The sequence below is a fragment of the Gymnoscopelus microlampas genome (genome assembly GCF_963454915.1).
Source record: "Gymnoscopelus microlampas genome assembly, chromosome: 15".
Taxonomy (NCBI): Eukaryota; Metazoa; Chordata; class Actinopteri; order Myctophiformes; family Myctophidae; genus Gymnoscopelus; species Gymnoscopelus microlampas.
The window spans coordinates 46,384,480-46,409,822 of record NC_139952.1 but is presented as its reverse complement, the minus strand read 5'-3'; the positions used below and the strand labels follow the sequence as shown (position 1 = coordinate 46,409,822).

General features: G+C 41.1%; 1 protein-coding gene across 1 annotated transcript; it reads left to right on the top strand.

Annotated features, from left to right (window-relative positions):
• Positions 1 to 1,719: 1,719 nt before the first annotated feature.
• On the top strand, positions 1,720 to 24,240 carry mapk15 (mitogen-activated protein kinase 15; the record flags this gene model as incomplete). The annotated part of the gene is made up of 14 exons (XM_084079784.1): positions 1,720 to 1,803; positions 6,562 to 6,660; positions 7,009 to 7,038; positions 9,434 to 9,524; positions 13,844 to 13,974; positions 14,681 to 14,844; positions 16,209 to 16,348; positions 17,418 to 17,475; positions 18,001 to 18,138; positions 18,697 to 18,802; positions 20,311 to 20,632; positions 21,423 to 21,535; positions 22,665 to 22,832; positions 24,049 to 24,240. 14 exons carry the CDS (start codon positions 1,720 to 1,722, stop codon positions 24,238 to 24,240), a joined length of 1,836 nt encoding a protein of 611 aa, XP_083935910.1.
• Between the last annotated feature and the right edge of the window lie 1,103 nt (positions 24,241 to 25,343).

Below are 25,343 nucleotides of genomic sequence, written 5' to 3'. Positions count from 1 at the left end.
ATTTCTATATATAAGCTACTGTACCCATTTAAAATGATATCCAATAACAGGTACACATTACGGTACCTCTATAGTCATGTGATCAAGTCGGATCTGTTCGATTTTTCATATCCCATCCTGATTGGCTAAGATTGACATCTAAAGTTTGCAGGAGTGGCCCGAACAAAATGCCGCAATTCATGAACGCAGCGTCGGATTGCGGTGAAACTTTTCACTTATATTCGCACTACGTTGAGGAATAAATGCCCTTTCAACATTGCCCTATTATAGCACCACCAGGAGGCATTCTTTTTTTATATTACTCCCACAAATGTTATCCAAACATCACGCAAATTATCTCTTTAGTCAAGTCATCAAGACGGATCCGTCCGATCCGTCCGATGTTTCACATTCCAGCCTGATTGGCGAATTACGAACATTGCTGTCCCACACTAACCTACCTGACCTGGCGGAGACCTGTGCTCCGAGGAGCACTTTCTCTAGTTTCTAATGAGAGCCAATAACATTTGTTAAATGTTGATGGGTTTTTATATGTTATATTCTTAAACAACTCAATTCAAAGGAGCTTTATTGCCATGAGAAAACATACGTTTACATTGCCAAAGCAAGTGGCAAAATATAATAAAAACAGTTGGCGAAGGTATTTACAGTTGGACCCCTTAGTCACTTTGGGACAATTAGAAGCATTTTTTCTCAAAACGATTTAAATAGTATACATAAGCCTAATATTTAAAATGTGTTTAAAGTTGGCAGTTCTGTTATATGTGCAGTAGGTCTAGATGAGGTCTACTCTGTACCAGTCTTTAAAGGAGTAGTTCATCCAAAAAATGACTTATTTTCTATCAATTGCACACCCCATGAAGCCTTAAATGTATTTATTTTTAGTTTTTTGTCGCATTCCTAAGCCAATAATTTGATTCCCGTCTCCTACCGACTAATGTATCCGGTAGGAGACACAAAGTAGATTCTTTGTGTGTCCTACCGGAAATACACACGGTCATCAAATTGTTGGCTTAGGAATGCGACAAAAACAAAAATAAATCCATGAATTTAAGGCTTCATGGGGCGTGCAATTGATATAAAATAAGATTTTTTTTTGGGTGAACTCCTCCTTTAAGAGCTGGTGTCCAGAAACACTGTCTCTTTAAGAGCTGGTGTGAGACTGTCTCTTTAAGAGCCCCCCCCCCCCCCGCCCCCCTCCTCCCCCCCATAGACACACTGTAGCAGCGCCTTCGTCTCCAGGACGACCAGCAGTGACAGAACGCTGTTAGTTTGGTTACTTAGTATCCAGCAGTTTAACAGCAGTCTGGATGTTTACATTACAGTATAGTCACCGAGCTTTGGACTTTATCCTTTTATATAGAAACCACTGAAACAACTGGATATTAATGTAATTCACTCGATCGAGCAGCAACACCACGGACCTCTGATTTGATCTGATCTGATGAGATCTCTCACAACTTCAAGCAGGAGGATCTATATATATATTTGTGAGCTGATATTTAATCTTATAAACAGATATCATGTTGAATGCATCATTCTGCCAGTGTTGTTTCCTAACACGCTGAGAACACCTGCAGCCCTGCACTGAGGAAGAGGACAGCCTTCTGTTATAACTGATTTATTTCTCTGCATGATGAGGAGGATGTGTGAATGACCTCCTTCCTCCCCGAGAGAGAGACAGAGAGAAAGAAAAGAAAGAAAGAAAAGAAATAAAAGATGAGCATCAAATCATTCTGTGTCTCTGAGGTGGAGGAACACATTTCTCTGAAATATGAGATCAAGAGGAGGCTGGGGAAAGGGGTGAGTCTGTGTACAATGTAATATAATGTTTAGTAATGTGTGTGTGTGTGTGTGTGTGTGTGTGTGTGTGTGTGTGTGTGTGTGTGTGTGTGTGTGTGTGTGTGTGTGTGTGTGTGTGTGTGTGTGTGTGTGTGTGTGTGTGTGTGTGTGTGTGTGTGTGTGTGTGTGTGTGTTGTGTGTGTGTGTGTGTGTTTAGCTGCTGTTAGTTACCATGTGTCTGGAGGACTGGAGAGACACAACAAGCAAACACTCTCACTTCACCTCCATTTAGTCAGGGGTGTAAAGTAACTAAGTACATTTACTCAAGTACTGTACATGAGTACAATTTTGAGGTATTACAAAAAAAGTACAAAAGTATTGGCATCAAAATATATTTAAAGTACCAAATGTAAAAGTACTAACATATTTGAAAATAGCAGATCTACAAGGTCACAACGCGTCGCGTTGCGACGCGTTGTGAGCTTGTAGATCTGCTATTTTCAAATAGCCTAGGTATAAAATATGGCTAAAGTGGTTAATGTATGTTTTATAATGTGTGTAAAACACTTACGTACAATTTTGAGGTATTTTTTACTTTAGTGGAGTATTTCCAATTTTCAATACTTATACTTCTACTGTGGGGTCCAGGGACTCTCAGGGTTCATTGAGGGGGTTCTAATTTAAATGGACCCTTACACGTCTGTAAGTGGGGTCCTTGACATTTAAACGTTTGAGGACCACTTCATTTAGTGTTCAAAAGCACTCTCGTCCATGTTCACCCTTTCCCCTCGTTCTTAAGATAAATTCCTCCAGTAAATACCAGAAGTTATACACAAAGAGGTTTATGTAATATAATACTTTTATCTGAGGACTAGCAGGAGCTTTACTGGAATGCTGGGGCCATAATCCAAGGGTTATTAATGTTTTATTGCATGTATTGATAGTTGTCCTGCTTGCACAGGAGTCCTGATAACAGGATATTAGTCTTTCAAAAGCAAATTCCACTTTTATTTTTAGAGCACATTTATTTCCAAATGATATGGTGGTTTAATGGCAGAAATAACCACCAACAAAAGAAGAGTCACTTACTAGCCTATTATATACACGCATAACAATACAAAAGGTGTATAGATTTATTGTTGAATGTGGTCAGCACTTTAATATGATTGTGTTATTTATGCCATGCCTTTCGGCCTGGTGGAGACAATAACTCAATGCAAGTGGGTGGGTTTTTGCCGAACTTTAGACTTGATTTTATTACCTTAATAAACATTGTCATAAATACTATATGCTTCCAGTCGCTAGTTTAAAGTCTTCTTTCAATCACCATGATATGCGTTTTGGTAAATTATGGTCCCATTTATTTTAAAATTGATGATAAAGTATGGTATGCTGTAGGAGGGGCGTAGCCTTGTGATGCTTTGAGTGACAAGCTACACAACCAATAGCATTAATTTCCGGTTGCATAGAATATGACACGATATATTCACCTGTTTCCTAGGCTGTGTGTTTTCCACTTCCTGTCGATTTCATTGGATATCATTGGTCATCTGACCAGTTTCATTGGATTTCATTGGATCAAATTGACAGGAAGTGGAAAACACACAGCCTAGGAAACAGGTGAATAGAAAGATGGCGGATTTGAAATAGCTGATAAATAGGCTTCATTTAGGGTCTGTAGAGTGTATGGGCGTAACTTTGTCCATCCTTTTTACTGTCTATGGTCTAGGTGAGACATTTGACACAATCTAAATGTCTCAATAGAAGAGCAGAGAGACAACATACAACCACCGCAATTGCTTAAGTTATATTGTATTAACATTCTCTACCATACAGATTGGACGAAATTAACACGTATTCATTGAAAATAAAAGTTACATAGTGAGGCTTTCAGCTTTCTCTTGAAGCCATAGCAGTGTTCCTGTCATCAGCTGGCAGGTTGTTGTCACACAGGCATGTGGGGGGCATAATAATAATAATAAATAGTGGTTTATTAATTGCTGCCCCTCTCCAGCAATTCTGATGATCATGTTCCCCCAGGGGCCAAATTACAAAGTGTGTTTAAATGTCAGATTAGCTGTGGAGATCACTGCTGTAGACAGCACTGTAACCAGGTGGCCAGCTGGAACTGCTGTCACATGTGTTATCTCACCTTACCCACTGAGCCAGGGCTCAGGAGAGCGCTCCCGTTCCACAGCTGTCTGTCAGACCTGCTTTCTGCTGGATGGAGCATACAGCTATCAGCCAAGCCTGCCTCTTGACTAGTAGGAAGTACACAGTGCTGTTGAACGCCCACCGCACTCACTGCCTGTCAGTTCTCTGGTCTTAATCCATCCAAGACCGGGAACGTATCTGTGTAATTTTATAGATGTCTTTGGGCTATTCAAAAAATAGCAGATCTACAAGCTCATAGCACGGCACCGAGTGCCGCGCTATGAGCTTGTAGATCTGCTATTTTTTGGAACAATCGTGGGAAAATGTGTGCAAATCTTTGAATATATGTTTTAAAGCGAACATTTTTAACTCCTATCTGTGCTTCTGGGGGGTCCCTGGAACAACATATGTTGAGATGGGGGTCCACGGCCAAATGCATATCATTTTGGGGGTCCATGACATGGAAAAGTTGGAGCACCACTGATATAGCAACATACTGTTAGGATTTAGGAAATGTTTTTAGATATGTATTTGGCCGCGAACCCCATCTCAAAATGTTTTATATCTTTTTATTTGCACAAATATTTTAGATTTTTCAAAAGTAGCAGTGGGATGAGCTTGTAGATCTGCTATTTTTGAATAGCCAAAAAAATCTTAAAATGAAACAGATGTGTTCCCGGATTCAATGGGTCAAAGCTGCATAATAGCAGCGTTGCCTCATTTTATGTAGAACAGTCAGTCATTACAGTCAGTCATTTAGCAGACGCTTTTATCCAAAGCGACTTACAATAAGTGCATTCAACATAGGTAGGGAACGAAAACTACTAATCACCAGAAGTCTTAAGTGCATTTCCTGTAAAAACAAGCAACCAAGAGTATACCTAGCGCTAAGGTAAAAATGCAATATATCAGCTACCTACTTTCATAAACACATGAGATAAAATAGCCAAATCAAAAGAGCACGAGCTTAGAACAACATAAGGGAAAACAAATACAGCATGTTAACCACATGAATGCTGGCATCCCCCCAGAAACAGCAGATCTACAAGCTCACAATGCATTGCATCATGATGCTTTGGTGAGCATGTAGATCAACTATGGAAGGATGGACATTTTTACAAATCAAACCTTGATCTTTAGCTTGCTGTATGATGTTGTCATACAGTTAGTTAGTTATCCCATCTCCCCTGTCTCTCTGCCCTGCACCATCTGATAAAACTAACAGAAGCTGCTTTAAAACCACTTAATCCCTCTATACTTAGTAAACTAATACTAAGGTGACCGGGGTTGGCTCTTTACTTGGTGCGCTATACTGTACATCAAATCTCTTCGCCGAGAAGAAGGTCAGTTGGCTCTCATGCATTGAAGGAGGCATGAGCTCGGCCCTGGGCTCCCTAGGCTGGTGGGGGGAGTGTAGTGCCCAGGCTCACTTAGAAAATTGGCAAAAGGTGAAAAAAAGGATTACAAAATCGAGGGATGAAAAATATATATTTTTTAATCTCTTCGCCATAAATAGCCTTGATCTTGTAGATATTTTTGTCCAATGTTCCCCCCCAGGATAGGGAGGGATGATAAGGTTCAAGTTCAAGGTTCCCTTTATTTTGTCTCCCATGGGAGGAGTTCTTGTCGGAGCCAGGGGACTAAAAACTGCATTAGAAAAAGCACAGAGAACAACGTTAGAAAAAAAGACAAAAGGACAGACAGTGCATAAAGTGACACATATAGCAGAACACTGCTGGAACCCCCAGAGAGACCAGAGGTCAGTCAAGCTGACCCAGTGCTCTCCAACACTGAGGCCTGCTTCTCTTCAGCTCAACTCAGCAGTGTTCAGCACAGTGTTCAGCACAGTGTTCAGGGTGTCCTGGGAGCCGGCTGTTTGTTTCACCCTTCACCTCCCCACTCTGCCCTACATTGTTCACACTGCTGTTATTGTGTTGAAATCCTCTCATTACAGACATGTCCTCTCATATTGACCATGTCTAACAAAAACCTTTCTGTATTACCCGTATTGCTTCTAAGATTTCTAGCCATTCCCACACCCGCACTTTATGATATGAACAATGTCACAGGCCTACGGTATGGCAGGGGTCTTCAACAGGGGGTCCGGGACCCCTAGGGGGTCCTCAGAGTTACTACAGGGGGTCCGTCAAATCTTTGTGTGATATGATCTTTTTTTTTTTTACCTTAACCACTTGAACCCTAGCATCCCTTTTCTTAGGAGAACTTTAGCGAAAAATAGCCGATCTACAAGCTCACAAGCTTGTAGATCGGCTATTTTCGGCACAGAGGTATAGGTGTAGAGGGAAAAAAGAGCAGACCAAGTGAACGTAAAACAGTTGAATCTGAAACACAATTTTATACAATATAGAGGGAGTCCCTGCTTCATTGGCCTGAAAACGTTGAAGACCCCTGCGGTATGGTATGGGTGTGTGTGTGTGTGTGTGTGTGTGTGTGTGTGTGTGTGTGTGTGTGTGTGTGTGTGTGTGTGTGTGTGTGTGTGTGTGTGTGTGTGTGTGTGTGTGTGTGTGTGTGTGTGTGTGTGTGTGTGCTTGTGCGTGTGCACGTGCACGTGTGTGTCACAGGCCTATGGCATGGTATGGTATTGACGTTGTGTTTGTGTCACAGGCCTATGGCATCGTGTGGAAGGCGGTGGACAGACAGACTGGAGAGATCGTGGCCGTAAAGAAGATCTTCGATGCCTTCAGAAACAGGACAGACGCCCAGGTGAGGTGTAAACAGGAGAATTAAAACCTTGTTTTGTCACAACGACAACAGTGTCTCTCACTGTCAACCACAGATTTACAAGAAAAAAGACCAGAGGCATTTTATACCTTGAAAATTATTTTTTATTGACTCTTTACTGACAATAATATGATATGTGTGATGAGTGTCCAGTGCTCATTTTGATAATATCCAGACTCTTTTAAAGGGAAAGACCACTTTGGTAGAGGTTTGGGTTGTGTGGTTACCTTGCCATGATGTGACTCCAAAGGCGGACAAGAGAACCACTGCAGTAAAGTATAGCTGTTAGTGTGTGGTGGTACCTAACGCTCTGTTGTATTCTCTTTGCAGAGGACATTCAGAGAAATCATGTTCCTTCAGGTAAGAATAACGTGGCTTTGTGTTGAGTGTTTGTTTTGTGTGTTGTCACAGTTGAGGCAGGTATGCTGTTTACCCAAAGATCCCTTTGTGATGACCTACCAGTGCCTTACACAGTCAAATCCTCAGCGTTAATGTAACTCTGAGATTGTACAAATACGGGTCCATTTGGTTCCATTTGTACAATCTCAGAGTTACAAATTGTTCAAATTAACACAGGATTTTACTGTGGCAAACTGGCCTTAAAGGAGTAGTTCACCCAAAAAGGACTTATTTTCTATCAATTACACACTCCATGAAGCCTTAAATTCATGGAGATTTTTTTGTTTTCGTCACATTCCAGCCAATAATTTGATGACTCTTTGAGTCTCCTACTCTTTGAGACACTGCCGGTCATCAAATGATTGGCTTTCTATGGATTAGTCACCCCATGGAGACCTGAATTCATGCATATTTCTTTGTTTTTGTCGCATTCCTAAGACAATAATTTGATGACCGGTAGGCAGCGGTTCCGGTAGGAGACACAAAGGAGACTCATTGTGTCTCCTACCGGAACCGCTGCTGGTCATCAAATTATTGTCTTAGGAATGAGACAAAAACTAAAGAATATCCATGAATTCAGGTCTCCAAAAAAATGTCATTTTGGAGGTGAACTATCCCTTTTAGTTGCTCAGTTGCAGAGTTCAGCGCTGTAAGAAGTAATGTTGACATTACAGTTAAACTACTTAGTGATTAGCCTTGTGTTGCTGTGTGGTAGCCAAATGTCCAAAGGGGAAATATTCCTAACACAGCGGCTTCCTTGTTGTGACCAAATTAACCACATGAAACCTAGCGTCACTAGTTCTGGGAGGTGAACATTTGACAAAAAATAAAGCTGATCTACAAGCTCAAAACGTGGCGTAACACGATGCGTTGTGAGCTTATAAACTTTTTCAGCAAAGAGATTTGGTATGGAGGGAAAAAAAGGACAGGGCCTAGTATAGATACCTTGGGGACTCCAGCCAATGCAAACTATAGGGTTTAAGTCAGGGGTCTTCAACAGGGGGTCCGGGACCCCTAGGTGGTCCTCAGAGTTACTACAGGGGGTCCGCCAAATCTTTGTGTGATGTGATTATTTTTTTACCTTAACCACTTGAACCCTAACATCCCTTTTCTGAGGAGAACTTTTGCCAAAAATAGCAGATCTACAAGCTCAGCACGAGGCGTTGTGAGCTTGTAGATCGGCTATTTTTGGCAAAGAGGTATAGGTGTAGACTAGAGGGAAAAAAGAGCAGACCAAGCAAAAAAAAAAACGGTTTAATCTGAAACACAATTTTATACAATATAGAGGGGGGTCCCTGCTTCATCTCGCTCTCAGCTAGGGGGGCCTGAAAACATTGAAGACGTACCCCTGGTTTAAGTGGTACAATTAGACTGGAGACATGTTTCACCCTCTGTCTGTATCTGTCTTCCATTTCGTCTTGATTGAATACTTTATTAACAAGAGTGTTAACACTATAGTGCATTCAAAAGCTACGCTAAAAGGAAAACCTTTCTGCCTTTATTGGATAGTACAGTGGAAGAGTGACGGGAAACAGGGAGAGAGAGACGGGGAGTGACACGCAGCAAAGGTTGCCGGGCTCGGGAATCGAACCCGCAACTCGCTGTTAGACTGCATTAGAGCCGATATGACTATAACCACTATGACTAGGCGATCGGTTCACCCACTAGCCCAATTGTATTTTGAGGTCAGCCATTCTTTTAGGTTAGTTTGGGTAAGGGAGTCAGGCTTTTGGTAAAGGCATTCCACGTTGTGACGGCAGCATATATTCACACAGTAGCCCATTGTCAGCTGTCTTTCTCTGCTAATCAGACCCAGTGCCTCTGTTAGGAGGTTTACATCACACGCACGCGCACACGCGCACACACACACACACACACACACACACACACACACACACACACACACACACACACACACACACACACACACACACACACACACACACACACACACACACACACACACTCTCTGACCATTATGTCACTAATCCAAAACCATGCCCACTGTGTGTGTACAGTATATACACAACTTTGATAATCACATATTATGAGTCAAAGTCAAAGGCCCAGAGCGCTGGCGTAGCGGTCTGGGCCGTAGCGGTCATACCGGGCGGCTCTAAAGTAGCCTGACAGTGCGCCGCGGGTTCGGGTCACTCCCCATCTCTCTCCCTATTTCCTGTCAACCTACTATCCTATCAATAAAGGCATAAAAAAGCCCCCAAAAAAATCTTTAATAAAATAAAAATATATATATGTGTCAAAGCATGTTTCAAGAAAGTATTTCTGTGTGTGCGTGTGCGTGCGTGCGCGTGTGTGCTGTGTGCATGCGCTAATGCCCTACATTGTGTTTCTACAGGAGTTTGGGAATCATGCCAACATCGTTAAGCTTTTAAATGTCATCAGAGCACAGAATGACAAAGACATCTATCTGGTGTTTGAATACATGGGTGAGTTCTGCAGGATTATCCTCCTGACGTCATACACATTGAAACAGCTGTTTCCAGGGGGTTCCAAATAGACCGTTACCTTACAGACCTGTAACTCTGAGAGTTATGGGGTTCCTTGAAATACGTAAAATAAAGACAAGTTTAAGAACCACACTGGTCTAAAGTACAAGACTAATACAACCACTCTATCACTCCATCTGCAGATTTCCTCGCCGGTGGCGCTCATTCATAACACTAAACATTCATAACACTAAACATTCATAACACTAAACATTCATAACACTAAACATTCATAACACTAAACATTCATAACGCTAAACATTCATAACGCTAAACATTCATAACGCTAAACATTCATAACGCTAAACATTCATAACGCTAAACATTCATAACGCTAAACATTCATAACACTAAACATTCATTACGCTAAACATTCATAACGCTAAACATTCATAACGCTAAACATTCATTACACTAAACATTCATAACACTAAACATTCATAACACTAAACATTCATTACACTAAACATTCATTACACTAAACATTCATAACACTAAACATTCATTACACTAAACATTCATAACACTAAACATTCATAACACTAAACATTCATTACACTAAACATTCATAACACTAAACATTCATAACACTAAACATTCATTACACTAAACATTCATAACACTAAACATTCATTACACTAAACATTCATTACACTAAACATTCATTACACTAAACATTCATAACACTAAACATTCATAACACTAAACATTCATTACACTAAACATTCATAACACTAAACATTCATTACACTAAACATTCATAACACTAAACATTCATTACACTAAACATTCATAACACTAAACATTCATAACACTAAACATTCATTACACTAAACATTCATAACGCTAAACATTCATAACGCTAAACATTCATAACACTAAACATTCATAACACTAAACATTCATTACACTAAACATTCATAACACTAAACATTCATTACACTAAACATTCATTACACTAAACATTCATAACACTAAACATTCATTACACTAAACATTCATTACACTAAACATTCATAACACTAAACATTCATTACACTAAACATTCATAACACTAAACATTCATAACACTAAACATTCATTACACTAAACATTCATAACACTAAACATTCATTACACTAAACATTCATAACACTAAACATTCATTACACTAAACATTCATAACACTAAACATTCATAACACTAAACATTCATTACACTAAACATTCATAACACTAAACATTCATAACACTAAACATTCATTACACTAAACATTCATTACACTAAACATTCATAACACTAAACATTCATTACACTAAACATTCATAACACTAAACATTCATAACACTAAACATTCATTACACTAAACATTCATAACACTAAACATTCATAACACTAAACATTCATTACACTAAACATTCATAACACTAAACATTCATTACACTAAACATTCATTACACTAAACATTCATTACACTAAACATTCATAACACTAAACATTCATAACACTAAACATTCATTACACTAAACATTCATAACACTAAACATTCATTACACTAAACATTCATAACACTAAACATTCATTACACTAAACATTCATAACACTAAACATTCATAACACTAAACATTCATTACACTAAACATTCATAACACTAAACATTCATTACACTAAACATTCATTACACTAAACATTCATAACACTAAACATTCATTACACTAAACATTCATAACACTAAACATTCATAACACTAAACATTCATTACACTAAACATTCATAACACTAAACATTCATAACACTAAACATTCATTACACTAAACATTCATAACGCTAAACATTCATAACACTAAACATTCATAACACTAAACATTCATAACACTAAACATTCATAACGCTAAACATTCATAACGCTAAACATTCATAACACTAAACATTCATAACACTAAACATTCATAACACTAAACATTCATAACGCTAAACATTCATAACACTAAACATTCATAACACTAAACATTCATAACGCTAAACATTCATAACACTAAACATTCATAACACTAAACATTCATAACGCTAAACATTCATAACACTAAACATTCATAACACTAAACATTCATAACACTAAACATTCATAACACTAAACATTCATAACGCTAAACATTCATAACACTAAACATTCATAACACTAAACATTCATAACACTAAACATTAATAACGCTAAACATTCATAACGCTAAACATTCATAACGCTAAACATTCATAACGCTAAACATTCATAACGCTAAACATTCATAACGCTAAACAAACACCTCTATCTGGCTGTGTGCGTGTGCAAAAAGCTTGGTGCATCACACCTGTTGACATGAAAGACAAAGGGCCCTATCTTGCCTTATCCCATATGCCTAATCTTATTATGCTTTTTTTTAAATACATTTTAGGGTTAGGGTCTATGCGCTGTGAGCTTGTAGATCGGCTACTTTCACTTTTTTTTTTAATGTTTTTTTTTTAAAGAAAAAAATCCGAATAAGGGATAAGGCCGGTCACACCGCACTGGAATTTTACATATACGGGCGGATTCTGTCAATGCTTTTCGAGGGGAATGGAGCGGTTTGTTGCCATTTGTGGATTGGAAAAAAAAACCCGCTCTGTTCCCATTGAGAAGCATTTGGCAGAATCCACCCTCACAGGCAGAACTAACGTTTGGTGTGACTGCACTGTGAGAGGCCATTATCTTTATGAGATCACAGTATATAGCAAATAGTGGAGAATGGAGGATGCCAGGTTTACTCAGCAGTATAGTAGTGGGGAAATGCATGTGTACACACCACACACACACACACACACACACACACACACACACACACACACACACACACACACACACACACACACACACACACACACACACACACACACACACACACACACACACGGGGGTTTTTGTCCTGAGCTCTTGCTGCTGCTGAGTCTACAGTTTGGTCTCTCTCCCTCTGTAGTGTAATCTGGGCCAGTGTCCCCACGCACTGCACTTACACCCTACACACACACACACACACACACACACACACACACACACACACACACACACACACACACACACACACACACACACACACACACACACACACACACACACACACACACACACACACACACACACACACACACACACACACACACACACACACACACACACACACACACACACACACACACACACACACACACACACACACACACACACACTCTCTCTCTCTCGTCCTCTCAGCGTCCTACAAAAGTAGCGAGCGAGCGCCACACAGCCAGGGGTTTTAGATGATAAATATTGTGATTACATTTCTATTGGCTCAGCAGCAGCTCTATAAATGTCACTCTGTCAGAGCGTCCCAGTAGTTTGCAGTGGTGGAAAAAGTACTCAAATGTTTTACTTAAGTAAAAGTATCAATACTGCAATGTAGAAGTACTCTGTTACAAGTAAAAGTCCGGAATTCAAAATTTACTTGAGTAAAAGTACAAAAGTATTGGTATCAAAAAGTACTTAGAGTACCAAAAGTAAAAGTACAAAATATTTGAAAATAGCAGATCTACAAGCTCACAACGCGTCGCGATGCGACGCGTTGTGAGCTTGTAGATCGGCTATTTTCAAATAGCCTGTGTATAAAATAGGGCCAAAGTGGTTAATGTATGTTTCATAATATCATCATTTATATCTGAAAAGTAACTAGTAGCTAAAGTTTTCAAATAATTGTAGTGGAGTAAAAGTACAATATTTGCCTCTGAGATGTAGTGGAGTAGAAGTAAAAGCATTGGAAATTGGAAATACTCAAGTAAAGTTCAAATACCTCAAAATTGTACTTAAGTACAGTACTTAAGTAAATGTACTTAGTTACTTTTCACCACTGGTAGTTTGTGTGTCTGGTATAAAACATGTCACTCTGTCAGAGCTTCAGTAGTTTGTGTGTCTGGTATAAAACATGTCTCTCTGTCAGAGCTTCAGTAGTTTGTGTGTCTGGTATAAAACATGTCTCTCTGTCAGAGCTTCAGTAGTTTGTGTGTCTGGTATAAAACATGTCTCTCTGTCAGAGCTTCAGTAGTTTGTGTGTCTGGTATAAAACATGTCTCTCTGTCAGAGCTTCAGTAGTTTGAGTGTCTGGTATAAAACATGTCTCTCTGTCAGAGCTTCAGTAGTTTGTGTGTCTGGTATAAAAGTCACACGTTATATGACAGACAGCCGTAGAGCTGTCCTTCATGGTGCTGATCTTATCTTATCTGGTTGTGTTCACCAGACACGGACCTGCATGCGGTGATAAAGAAAGGCAACCTTCTGAGGGACGTCCATAAGCGCTACGTCATGTACCAGCTCCTCAGAGCCACCAAGTACCTGCACTCTGGGAACGTCATCCACAGAGACCAGAAGGTACTGTAACACTGTAACACAAACACTGTTCCACTGTAACACTGTAACACTGTAACACTGTAAGACTGTAACACTCTGGGAACGTCATCCACAGAGACCAGAAGGTACTGCACGGTAACACTAGTAACACTGGCTTCATTTAAAGGCCTAGTATGTAAGTTGCAACACCACTTAAAGAGCAAGACCACTTTGGTGTAGGTTTGTGTTATGTAGTTACTGATGTTACTCCATAAGGTGGACAAGAAATCTAAAATAATTGATTAGAAACTGATAATTAAAAATGTGCTCCTCATTGACTTTCATTGTACGGTGCAACAGCAAACAAGTCACTCTTTGAGCACATAATAAACAAACACAAACAAAGCTGATTCAGACAATATAGAACATCACAAAACCCAGAACAGTTTTTGTTTTAAATTAAAATGTTAACTTCCTGTTGATTTTAAGTTTTAAGTTAATAGTTCCAAATCCCCTTTAAGCCTGCAGACAGCAGTGAGGCAATGTGCCCAGAGTTTAGCATGAGCTGGCCATATAAACAAGGTTCTGAACCCTGGTGGACCTGTACTGCAGCATTGTTCCTAAATCTGTTTATAATCTTATTCAAACGTTCCATGTCCAAAACGCTGTGTCCTATTAAGACGTCAGTCTCTCAAATCGACATCTGAGTATTTAAATCCAAAATGTCCAAAATGTCTCTCCTCCTCAGCCTTCCAACATCCTGTTGGACACAGACTGTTTTGTGAAGCTGTGTGACTTCGGTCTGGCCCGCTCCCTGTCCCAGATGCAGGAGGACAGCGGGAACCCGGCGCTGACCGAGTACGTGGCCACGCGGTGGTACCGCGCTCCTGAGATCCTGCTGGGATCCACAAGGTACTCACACTGCTGGATGAACACATTAAAGGTGCTCTGGGATATTCTTTGGTTAAAAACTAAAACAAGTATATACTATATTCTGATAGTAACCATTGCTATAGAGTGTTTGAGAGAATCTCCTCCAAGATTATTTATCAACTTGTGCACCAGTTCTAGTTTTGTCTGCTCATTTATTCTTCATTATTCCAATTACAATTGTTTATCCTGTATCCTGTATGAGGTCTCTCTCCTGATTGGATGAAATCGGTCTACCATATGAAAATGTATTTTCTATTGTTTACTAAAGGAGACCCCTGCTACTGAACACTATAGCAATGATTACTATCAGAATAAAATGTATTTTACTTCTCCTTTAAACACTTATTTTATAATGTGGCAATACAACGTAACCGATCGCGACACGTTGTGAGCTTGTAGATCTGCTATTTCGTTATTAATGACAATGTTCAAAACAGGGGCGGCAGGATGAATAAGAAGTTAAAAGTAAGCAAGACACGTTTCATCCGTCAGCAAAACCAGGAAGTGGCCTTTGATAAGAATCTGAATCACAAGCACTTTGTTGCCAACTATTTGTTACATGTAAGGAACTGACTTCAGCTCCTTACATCTTTACAGCCTCACATAAAACATGTTAACAGTATAGTCTGTCTGACAGGGCAATCAATGTGCTTTGCAGAACCATGCGGTACGTTGCAGACCACCACTGCAGACAATAGCAGTGGTGGGAAAAGTACTAAAAAAAATGTACTCAAGTAAGAGTATCAATTCCACAATGTAGAAATACTCTGTTACAAGTAAAAGTCCGGAATTCAAAATTTACTTGAGTAAAAGTACAAAGGTATTGGTGTCAAAATGTACTTAAAGTAGAAAGCACTCATTATGCAGAATGTCCCATTTCACAAGTTTTAAAATGAATGAAATGTATAAAAAATCATTTGAAAATAGCCGATCTACAAGCTCACAATGCGTCGCATCGCTTGTAGATCTGCTATTTTCAAATGGCCGAAATGTATATAGGGCTGAAGTGGCTAATGTATGTTTTGTAATAATAATCAAAATCTACAAAGTAACTAGTAACTAAAGTCAAATAATTGCAGTGGAGTAAAAGTACAATATTTGCCTCTGAGATGTAGTGGTGTAGAAGTAAAAGTTTTGAAAATTGGAAATACTCCAGTAAAGTAAAAATACCTCAGAATTTTACTTAAGTACAGTACTTGAGTAAATGTATACTTTACACCTGTGTGTGTCTGTGTGCGTGCGTGTGTGTGTGTGTGTGTGCGTGTGCGTGTGCGTGTGCGTGTGCGTGTGCGTGTGCGTGTGTGTGTGCGTGTGCGTGTGCGTGTGTGTGTGTGTGTGTGTAGGTACACTAAGGGCGTGGACATGTGGAGCATCGGCTGCATCCTGGGAGAGATGCTGCTGGGCAAGGCACTGTTCCCCGGGACTTCAACCATCAACCAGATAGAGAAGATCATGAGTGCCATACCACACCCCAGCCCCGAGGGTGAGACAGGCACCACACACACACACACACACACACACACACACACACACACACACACACACACACACACACACACACACACACACCCCAGAGGGTGAGACAGGCACCACACACACACACACACACACACACACACACACACACACACACCCGCACCCCAGAGGGCAGGGACGTGCACAGATAGACTCTAGGTGGTGCTAGAGCACCTGCCCTTTGCCCTCTTGACCAGAAGTGCCCTTTTGAAAAAAGGGCACAGCAGGGGTCTTCAACAGGGGGTCCGGGACCCCTAGGGGGTCCTCAGAGTTACTACAGGGGGTCCGCCAAATCTTTATGTGATATGATTTTTCTTTTTACCATAACCACTCGAAACCTAGCATCCCTTTTCTGAGGAGAACTTTAGCCAAAAATAGCAGATCTACAAGCTCACAACGCCTCGCGCTGCGAGGCGTTGTGGGCTTGTAGATCGGCTATTTTTGGCAAAGAGGTATAGGTGTAGAGGGAAAAAAGAGCAGACCAAGTAAACACAAAAAAGTATAATTTACTTGAGCACCTGCCCCTCAAAATGTCTGTGCATGCCACTGACAACAACAATACAATAAAACAACAAGATAATAATAGTGATGATACTGGATGTAAAAAAAATATCATAATAGTTATAATACTAGATAAATGTAAAGAGAAGAATAAAGACGAAAGATAAACTTGGCAATAGTACGTTTAAAAACCACTTCAGCAGATTAAAAAAGAAAATAACGTTGGCAATAGTCCAGGTAAAAGCACTTGAGTAGATAAAAAAGAGGAAGTTGGCAATGGTGCCGATAATACACTTTTAGAAGCAATGGGAAATGTGCACAATATTATGGGGGGGGGGGGTAGTATCTGGATTGCAGCCTAAGCCTACAGTATATGATTATATAATTCATGCACATCGCATGGCATGTGTAAAAGAGCAGATCTACAAGCTCACAACGCATCACAATGTGATGCGTTGTGAGCTTGTGGATCGTAGGATGACACGTGAGCAGTGTCTGACGACACATTGTAACCTCTCTCTCTCTCTCTCTCTCAGACATCGTGGCCATCAGGTCTGAGTACGGCGCTTCTGTCATCCAGAGAACTATGATGAAGTAAGAACCCTCTCTGCTGTACGGTGAACACATTGTACGCTTTCTCATAGGTTACACACAGCTCTGGCTTCAGTTAGTAACTCGTCCCATACCCGGGGGGGGGGGAGCCCGGTCACGACCGGCCACAATGTCATCCTGACAACCAACCAACAACTAGCGTTGACGTCCACCCAGGCTATGGGGACGCAACCGCAACTACTGTACACATCCCATAGCCTGCGGGGACCATGACTGCAACTACAGATCCCACAGCCCGTGACAGAAAATGCTAAACAAATGGCTTAAAGTTTGGTAAAACCGAAGACTGGGTTTCCTCACTCCCTGCATACTGTATACCGGTCAATGCACATGTCGGACTGACAGAGTTTAGTTCATTTAATAGTATGACGTAAAATACTGTTCCTCTGTTTTAACTGTCATTCTTCTAAAAGGTTATTTCTCTCTACACCCGTCTCTGTTGCAATTCTTCCATTCTCTCTCTCTCTCTCTCTCTCTCGCGGTCTCTCTCTGTGTCTCTCGCCCCAGGCCCCAGGTGCCCATAGAGGACCTTCTCCAGCCCTCTGTGCCTCCTGACGCCCTGGACCTGCTCTGTGGCCTCCTGGTGTTCAACCCGGACAAGAGGCTGACCGCTGACCAGGCCCTGCAGCACCCTTATGTAGCCAGGTACCTCCTCTCCTCTCCTCTCCTCTCCTCTCCTCTCCTCTCCTCTCCTCTCCTCTCCTAATAATAATACACTTTATTTATATAGCGCTTTTCAAAAACAGGTTTACAAAGTGCCTAACAATACAAATACAATACATGCACAGGGAATATAAAAACAATTCAATGATGGAAAATGTACAAACAAAGGAACCATACAAAAATAATAATACCAAAAAATAAGAGTGAAAGCAGAGAAATAGCTGACTATTCCTTCTAGCTAAAGGCCATTCTAAAGTAATGAGTTTTTAAAAGGTTTTTAAAAGTGGACACCGAAGTGGCCTGTCTAATTTGCAGGGGGAGTTGGTTCCACAGAAATGGACCCCTAGCAGCAAATGCCCTGTCACCTTCCGTCACAAGGGGTGTGTGTGTGTGTGTGTGTGTGTGTGTGTGTGTGTGTGTGTGTGTGTGTGTGTGTGTGTGTGTGTGTGTGTGTGTGTGTGTGTGTGTGTGTGTGTGTGTGTGTGTGTGTGTGTGTGTGTGTGTGTGTCTGTGTGTGTGTGTGTTCCTCCCCTGCTGCAGGTTCCATAACCCAGACAAAGAGCCTGCTCTCCACTATGAAGTGGTTCTGCCTGTGGATGATGACGTGCAGCTGTCTGTGGTTCAGTACCGCAACAAACTGTATGAGGTACAACCTGTCTGTGGTTCAGTACCGCAACAAACTGTATGAGGTACAACCTGTCTGTGGTTCAGTACCATAACAAACTGTCTGTGGTTCAGTCATAGAGATATAATATAACTAGAGGGCGGATTGTCCCGCCCCCCAGCTATTCATTTCAATGAATGTGCTCAGTGTCGTTTTGAAGCACCCGGAAGCCTGCCGGAAGTAGAATTATTGAGACGTTTTCGAGACGTTTCGAGCAGCCATAGAGTTATGAGCATGCGCACTAGTGTCCTGTTTGCGTCCTACGGCAGCCCGTTTGTCGAGACATGAACGCGAGATATTTATTAAATACACTCGAGATTCATATTTATATGTAAATGCATATGTATTTATGTATAATATGTTTACATGTGATTAGTAGTTTTCATTCCCTACCTATGTTGAATACACTTATTGTAAGTCGCTTTGGATAAAAGCGTCGGCTAAATGACTGTAATGTAATGTAATGTAATGTAATATTATATTTTATATATATAAATATCTCAGTATTTTTTGCTCGTGCATGTATTTCTCCCCGCCTGCAGTTCCAGCTTTGGCAGCTTCAATGTTTCTCAACAACTCTGAGGGCCTGGGTTCAGTACCATAATAGTCTCGTGTAGCCAGACACCTATTCCACAATCTCTGAATGCTATATAGAGTCTGGAACTACAACTCCCAAAATCCGAGAGAGGAAACTGGCACTTCCGTTCACGAAAATATCTTTTAAAATATCTTTACACTGTACTTTTTAATTTCCATTTCTGCTAAGCAGCAAGCTATGTACACTTAGATGATTTGTATTTATATTAGGAAAAATTTGCGCGACTGTAAAGACGAAACGGAAATGGAGAGGAGGCTCCACATCCGGTTTATATTCTAATCACGATCGGAGCTTCCGAGTCCCAGACTGTATGACCGGAAACATTTGAAAATTGTGTGAGGCAACAGTCTGGTAACGGTCTGTGGTTCAGTACCATAACAAACTGTCTGTGGTTCAGTACCATAACAAACTGTCTGTGGTTCAGTACCATAACAAACTGTCTGTGGTTCAGTACCATAACAAACTGTCTGTGGTTCAGTACCATAACAAACTGTCTGTGGTTCAGTACCATAACAAACTGTCTGTGGTTCAGTACCATAACAAACTGTCTGTGGTTCAGTACCATAACAAACTGTCTGTGGTTCAGTACCATAACAAACTGTCTGTGGTTCAGTACCATAACAAACTGTCTGTGGTTCAGTACCATAACAAACTGTCTGTGGTTCAGTACCATAACAAACTGTCTGTGGTTCAGTACCATAACAAACTGTCTGTGGTTCAGTACCATAACAAACTGTCTGTGGTTCAGTACCATAACAACCTGTCTGTGGTTCAGTACCATAACAAACTGTCTGTGGTTCAGTACCATAACAACCTATATGAGGTACCCCCCCCACAAACTTTATGAACCAATGCACTAAATGCTCTGTCTCTTATGTTGGGGGGGGAACAGATGATCCTTGAGAAGAGGGCCAATCAGAGGATAGTGCCGAGACCGGTGCAGCAGGGACCCACAGCCAGCCCACCGGGGTCGGGGGGGTCGACGAGGGACAGTGGGGACGGTGTGGGCGGCAAGGGCAGCTCTGACAGGAAGGACAGTGGAGGAAGTGACCCGGTCGCAGGGCACAGGAATGGAGAAGAGGATGCTCTTCCGGCAGACAAGGTCATCATGGCCAAACCCCCCGGCCCGGTGAACTCTCCCCATAAGAAGAGCAGTCCAACATGTAGTCCAGTCCACGGGAGACTCACCTATAACCCCATCACACACTCCCCAAGTACGTATGAATGACACACACATCATGTCATGATAAGATAAGATAAGATAAGATAAGATAAGATAAGATAAACTAAACCTTTATTGATTTCTGTGGTACAATTCAGGAATTCTAAATGCACTCTAAAGTGGTGTCTTCTTTTTTTCTTCTGGCACAGTGGTAAAGTAGTCACGCTATACGCTCATGTTGTTTCCCCCCCCCGCTCCGCTACCCCCCTGTGCCGTCGCTCACCTTGATTTGCACACCGGCCGCTCTGCAGCCCAAAAAAAAAGTTATTTTTTGCTTCGTGTCCAAAACACTTTCTCTTTTGGCCCCAATCCCATGAGCCTAGATGGACAGCTAGGCCTACTATGTTGCAAAAGACGCCATCCAAGTTTCCTACTTTCCTTTTTATGTAGACAGTCTTTTTTTTAAAAGATGGAAATTGTTAAATCCTGTGGGTTAATGGTTAATCACTGAGAGGGGGACTCGCAAAGCAAGTGTGGTTCGTTCAGCCAAAACCCGTCACTTGCGTTTCAAATAATATCCTTTGATCGGCTGGTGATATAACTAAACTGACACAAGGTATTTATAAACATACTTGAGTGGATTAGGGAGAAATTTGAATGAAATCTTGATCAGGGACATGTGCTCTGCACTTGCAGTGTAAAAAATCGTCCCGCTCCTCTCCACTCTCATTTTTTTATTACTTTGTCTTTGTATTAATCTATCTATGAAACCACATACTCCACTTACAGCTCTCCTAATCTGTCCCCTGGTGTTTTTATTTAAATGTCATTGCTTCATTCAGATGGTTTTGCCAAGACTAACTATCGATACGGTGCAGCCGGCCGCAAGCTGGCACAGCACGCCAGTAACGACAACGTCACTACATCGCCAAAAGATGGCGCCAACGGTAATATAGTAAGTAGCTGGGATCCAATCATCAAGCCCATTTGACTTTTATTTGATTTGATTGATTCATTCGCTCTTTCAATGATTCACTCTTATTTACATGATTATTATTATTTTGTATTAATTAATTACGCAATTAATCACTCCCTCCCTTATTTTCTATTTTCTATTGTCTGAATAGGCTCTATGCACAGCAGCCATACTGAAAAGACATTGGGCCTCTTCCTTACTGTTGTATTGTGCATGTTGGCTCACTGGAAACACTCTGCTACACCAGTGGGTCTCAAAGTGTGGTCCAGGGACCCCTCATGGTTCTTTGAGGGGGTTCCAAATGGCCCCTTACGGGTGTGTAACTCTGAAAGTGTAGAAATGGAACCAAATGGACCTGTAAGGGTCCGTAGCTGTGAAGGAACTCAAGGAAGTAAGGAAGAGGCCCAATTTCTTTCCAGTATGACTGCTGTGCATGGCAGTGTTGATTTTGACTGCAAATTTAGATTTAGTTTTAGTCATAGTCTTTTGAATGAGATTCCATTTAGTTTTAGTCATATTTTAGTCATCTGAAATGTTTTAGTTTTTGCCTAGTTTTAGTTGACTAAATACCATAAGATTTTAGTCAACTAAATCTACAGTGGCCCTATGCTCCATCTATGAGCTTACAGGAATAAGTCAAGTAAGTCAAGTCAAATCTACAGTTGATTTAGTTGACAAAAAAAAATATTTTGGTGGTGCCTTGATTGCGTCATAATGGCAGATTTTACACTTGGTTGTATGCTGAAAATAGCCGATCTACAAGCTCCCGGCGCGTTGGGAGCTTGTAGATCTGCTATTTTCAGAGCGCAACACCCGAGCGCAACCAAACATAAAATGACTGGTCTTTTAATTCTACTGGATCTCTTCTCCACTAGTCCCTCACTAATATTTTATTTTTTATTTGTTGACGTAATTGTCAATATATTTAGTCATAGTTTTAGTCATCGCAGCTTAGTTTTTTTTTTTTTTTTGTCAGTGAAAATAGGCAGCAGACACTCTTCGTCATAGTTTTAGTCGGCGAAATCAACACTGGCGCATAGAGCCTATAACCTCCAGCTCTAAAGTGTTTCTCTCTCTCTCTCTGTTCATTCACGTCCCTCTCTACTAGTCCATGGAGCAGATCGTGCAGAGGGGTCGCTCGGCCCCCGTGGCTCGGACCACCAGCTCCTTCTCCCTGACGCTGACCCAGGGCCACGCCCACAACAACCCGCTGGTCCGCAGGGACGAGCCCCCCTCTGTGTGCTCTGGCATGATGTGTGTGACGTCCGCACGCCTGGTCAGTGTCCCGTCATCATCATCATCATCATAATAATAAAGCTTTATGTGTATAGCAATGGGGTCCGGGGACCCCCAGGGGTCCTTGGGGGGGTTCCAGGGGGTCCCCAGCTAAATGATAATAGATATAGGAACCAAATGGACCCTTATGGGTCTGTAACTCTGAGAGTGTACAAATGGACAAATGGATCATCAGCACTGCTTTGACAGTTCAACTGAAAAGATTGTGTTGATATTTCATTATGCTTATTTTATTGTTGTGGGTATAGTGACACTTTCTCTCAAAACTAGAAAAAACTAAGAGTTGACAATAAGGGACTGTGTGTGTCCACTGAGGTGTTTTTTTTTCCTGGGCGCAGCAGCGTATGTGGAGCAGCACTGCGCTGAGCATTTATTCTTGCGTTCAAGTGTGGCATTTTGATCTGCTTGAAGCTGCTTGAAGCTTGAAATTATTTTCAACTCGGGCCATGTTTTTTAAGGCGAGCGCTTTGGCGTTTTAAGCCGGGAATGAAAGCCCATGAAGTGCCAGGCAGGGACCCCTCATACAAGATTTGTGTTTCAAAAACATTCCACATTTTTCAAAAACTTGTCAAGATAAAATGTTTTGTTTTGTTCTATAAGCTCACAACGGCGTGTGTTTTTTTAAAAATAGCCGATATACAAGCTTGTAGATCGCCTATTTTCAAGTAGTCGATGTAAAATTTTAAAGTAGTTAAACTGATCTTGATAGTCGCTTCTTTTGAGCTTGTTTTCGTAGTCCTGGTTGCTTGTTTTTCTCGCAAACTCTGGCAACACTGGACACGGCCCCTTCAGTCTTCCTTGGAGCTATTTTCCTAGTTGTTGTCATCACACCATGTTGTTTACACTGGAGACATTGCCTCCATGCAGCTGTTAAACACAATCTGACAAAGACAAACCATTTAAAACATGTCGTTTCACCACAGCAATGCTCACAAGCAGCTTTTTAAACATTTAGCTGAACATCAGTTGTGTAAAGTAACTAAGTACATTTACTCAAGCAGGGGCGTAGCCACGGGTGGGCATAGGTACAAAACAAAACATACATTAACCACTTCAGCCCGAACTAGCCGCTAGAATTCTGACCTGATGGCCTGACCTGATTCAAATCCGGGGTAGAAGAGGAAAGTTACATAGTGCAGCTTTAATTATATTATTATTTGATCAATAACTTTTTCCCCCCTTTACTAAATTTCCAGAACCAGCGCTCCCACTCTCAGACCCGTGAGGCTCGGCCTCCAGCGCATCGCTTCAGCAAGAAGGTCTTCCACAGCAACTCCAACGTGTCGACCTCTGGTGACCCCCGGGCCAAACTGGGAAGCTACTCCCAGGCCTATGGAACCATTAACAAGACAGAGCTGGACAACCTGCTGCTGAGGAGTCGCCCCTGACACCAGTAAAAAACACAGTGCTCCTCAGAACTTTTCAAGTCGAGAACCCCCAAATTTATATGTATTTGGCCCCGGACCCCCCATCTGAAAAGGTGAGAAGATGTATGTAAAAAAACGTAGCAAACTACTGAGGGGTCGCAGTAGTTATAGGGCTTGGGTGTATCAGCTTGTATTTTAATTGTTAATTAAACCCGATGCAATAGAGTACAGAAGTCCTGACGTCACTCGTTCATCCCCAGGTTCGTAAAGTAATTTCTCTATGGAGAATAACAGTGGGTCATCATAGAATCGTCTCATATAAAAATTGTGGTCCAAAAATAAACAAACTGTCTCTGTGATATTGTCAGGGAGGAGGTTCTGTATCGTTTATGATAGTCAGTCACTTATATTTGATACAGTCTGTTTCTGGCGAAAATTTAACTAATTCGGCGAAAGTAACATTATCGTTTTCTCAGCGTCAGTTGATGCTTCATATCCACAAGAGTCAAACCGCCGGGGTCATTTGTTTATTTTTGGAACACAGTTCTTGTTTGACCACCGACACGATATTAAAGACGTCTATGGGAATTCAGAACGGGGGTGGAAAACCGCAAACCAGGTAGGATGTGTAAATTACGTCAGACTTCGGTGCTCTATGTTTATTTGCCTTAATCTTGGACCATTTTAAGGGCCTAGTTAGCAGCTGGCTGAGTGAAGAAGAGACCTTGATGAAAGACAAGGACCATGCAAACATACTGTATGCCTATATGCAATAAGAGAGACAGCTGTCATACATCGTGGACATGGAGACTCATTCATTCGCTGTCTGTGATGTGATACATAATCAGCATAATCATAATAATAATGATCAGCATGACATAATCATGCTGATTAGGTGAGTGATTAGGGGTGGAGTTAAGTACCTATTGTTGTCCCTCCCATTGTCACACCCCCCGAGGTGTTTTAAAAACATTGGAATATTTGCAGGGCATTTTAATTTTTCTCTGCTTTTGGGTTTCTCAATGAATGATACGTCATCATTACATCATATGAAAGCTTACATTCTGTACTTTAATAATCTGTAAAAAATCTTTTTAAGTTTTCCTCATACAAAAGCATTTATA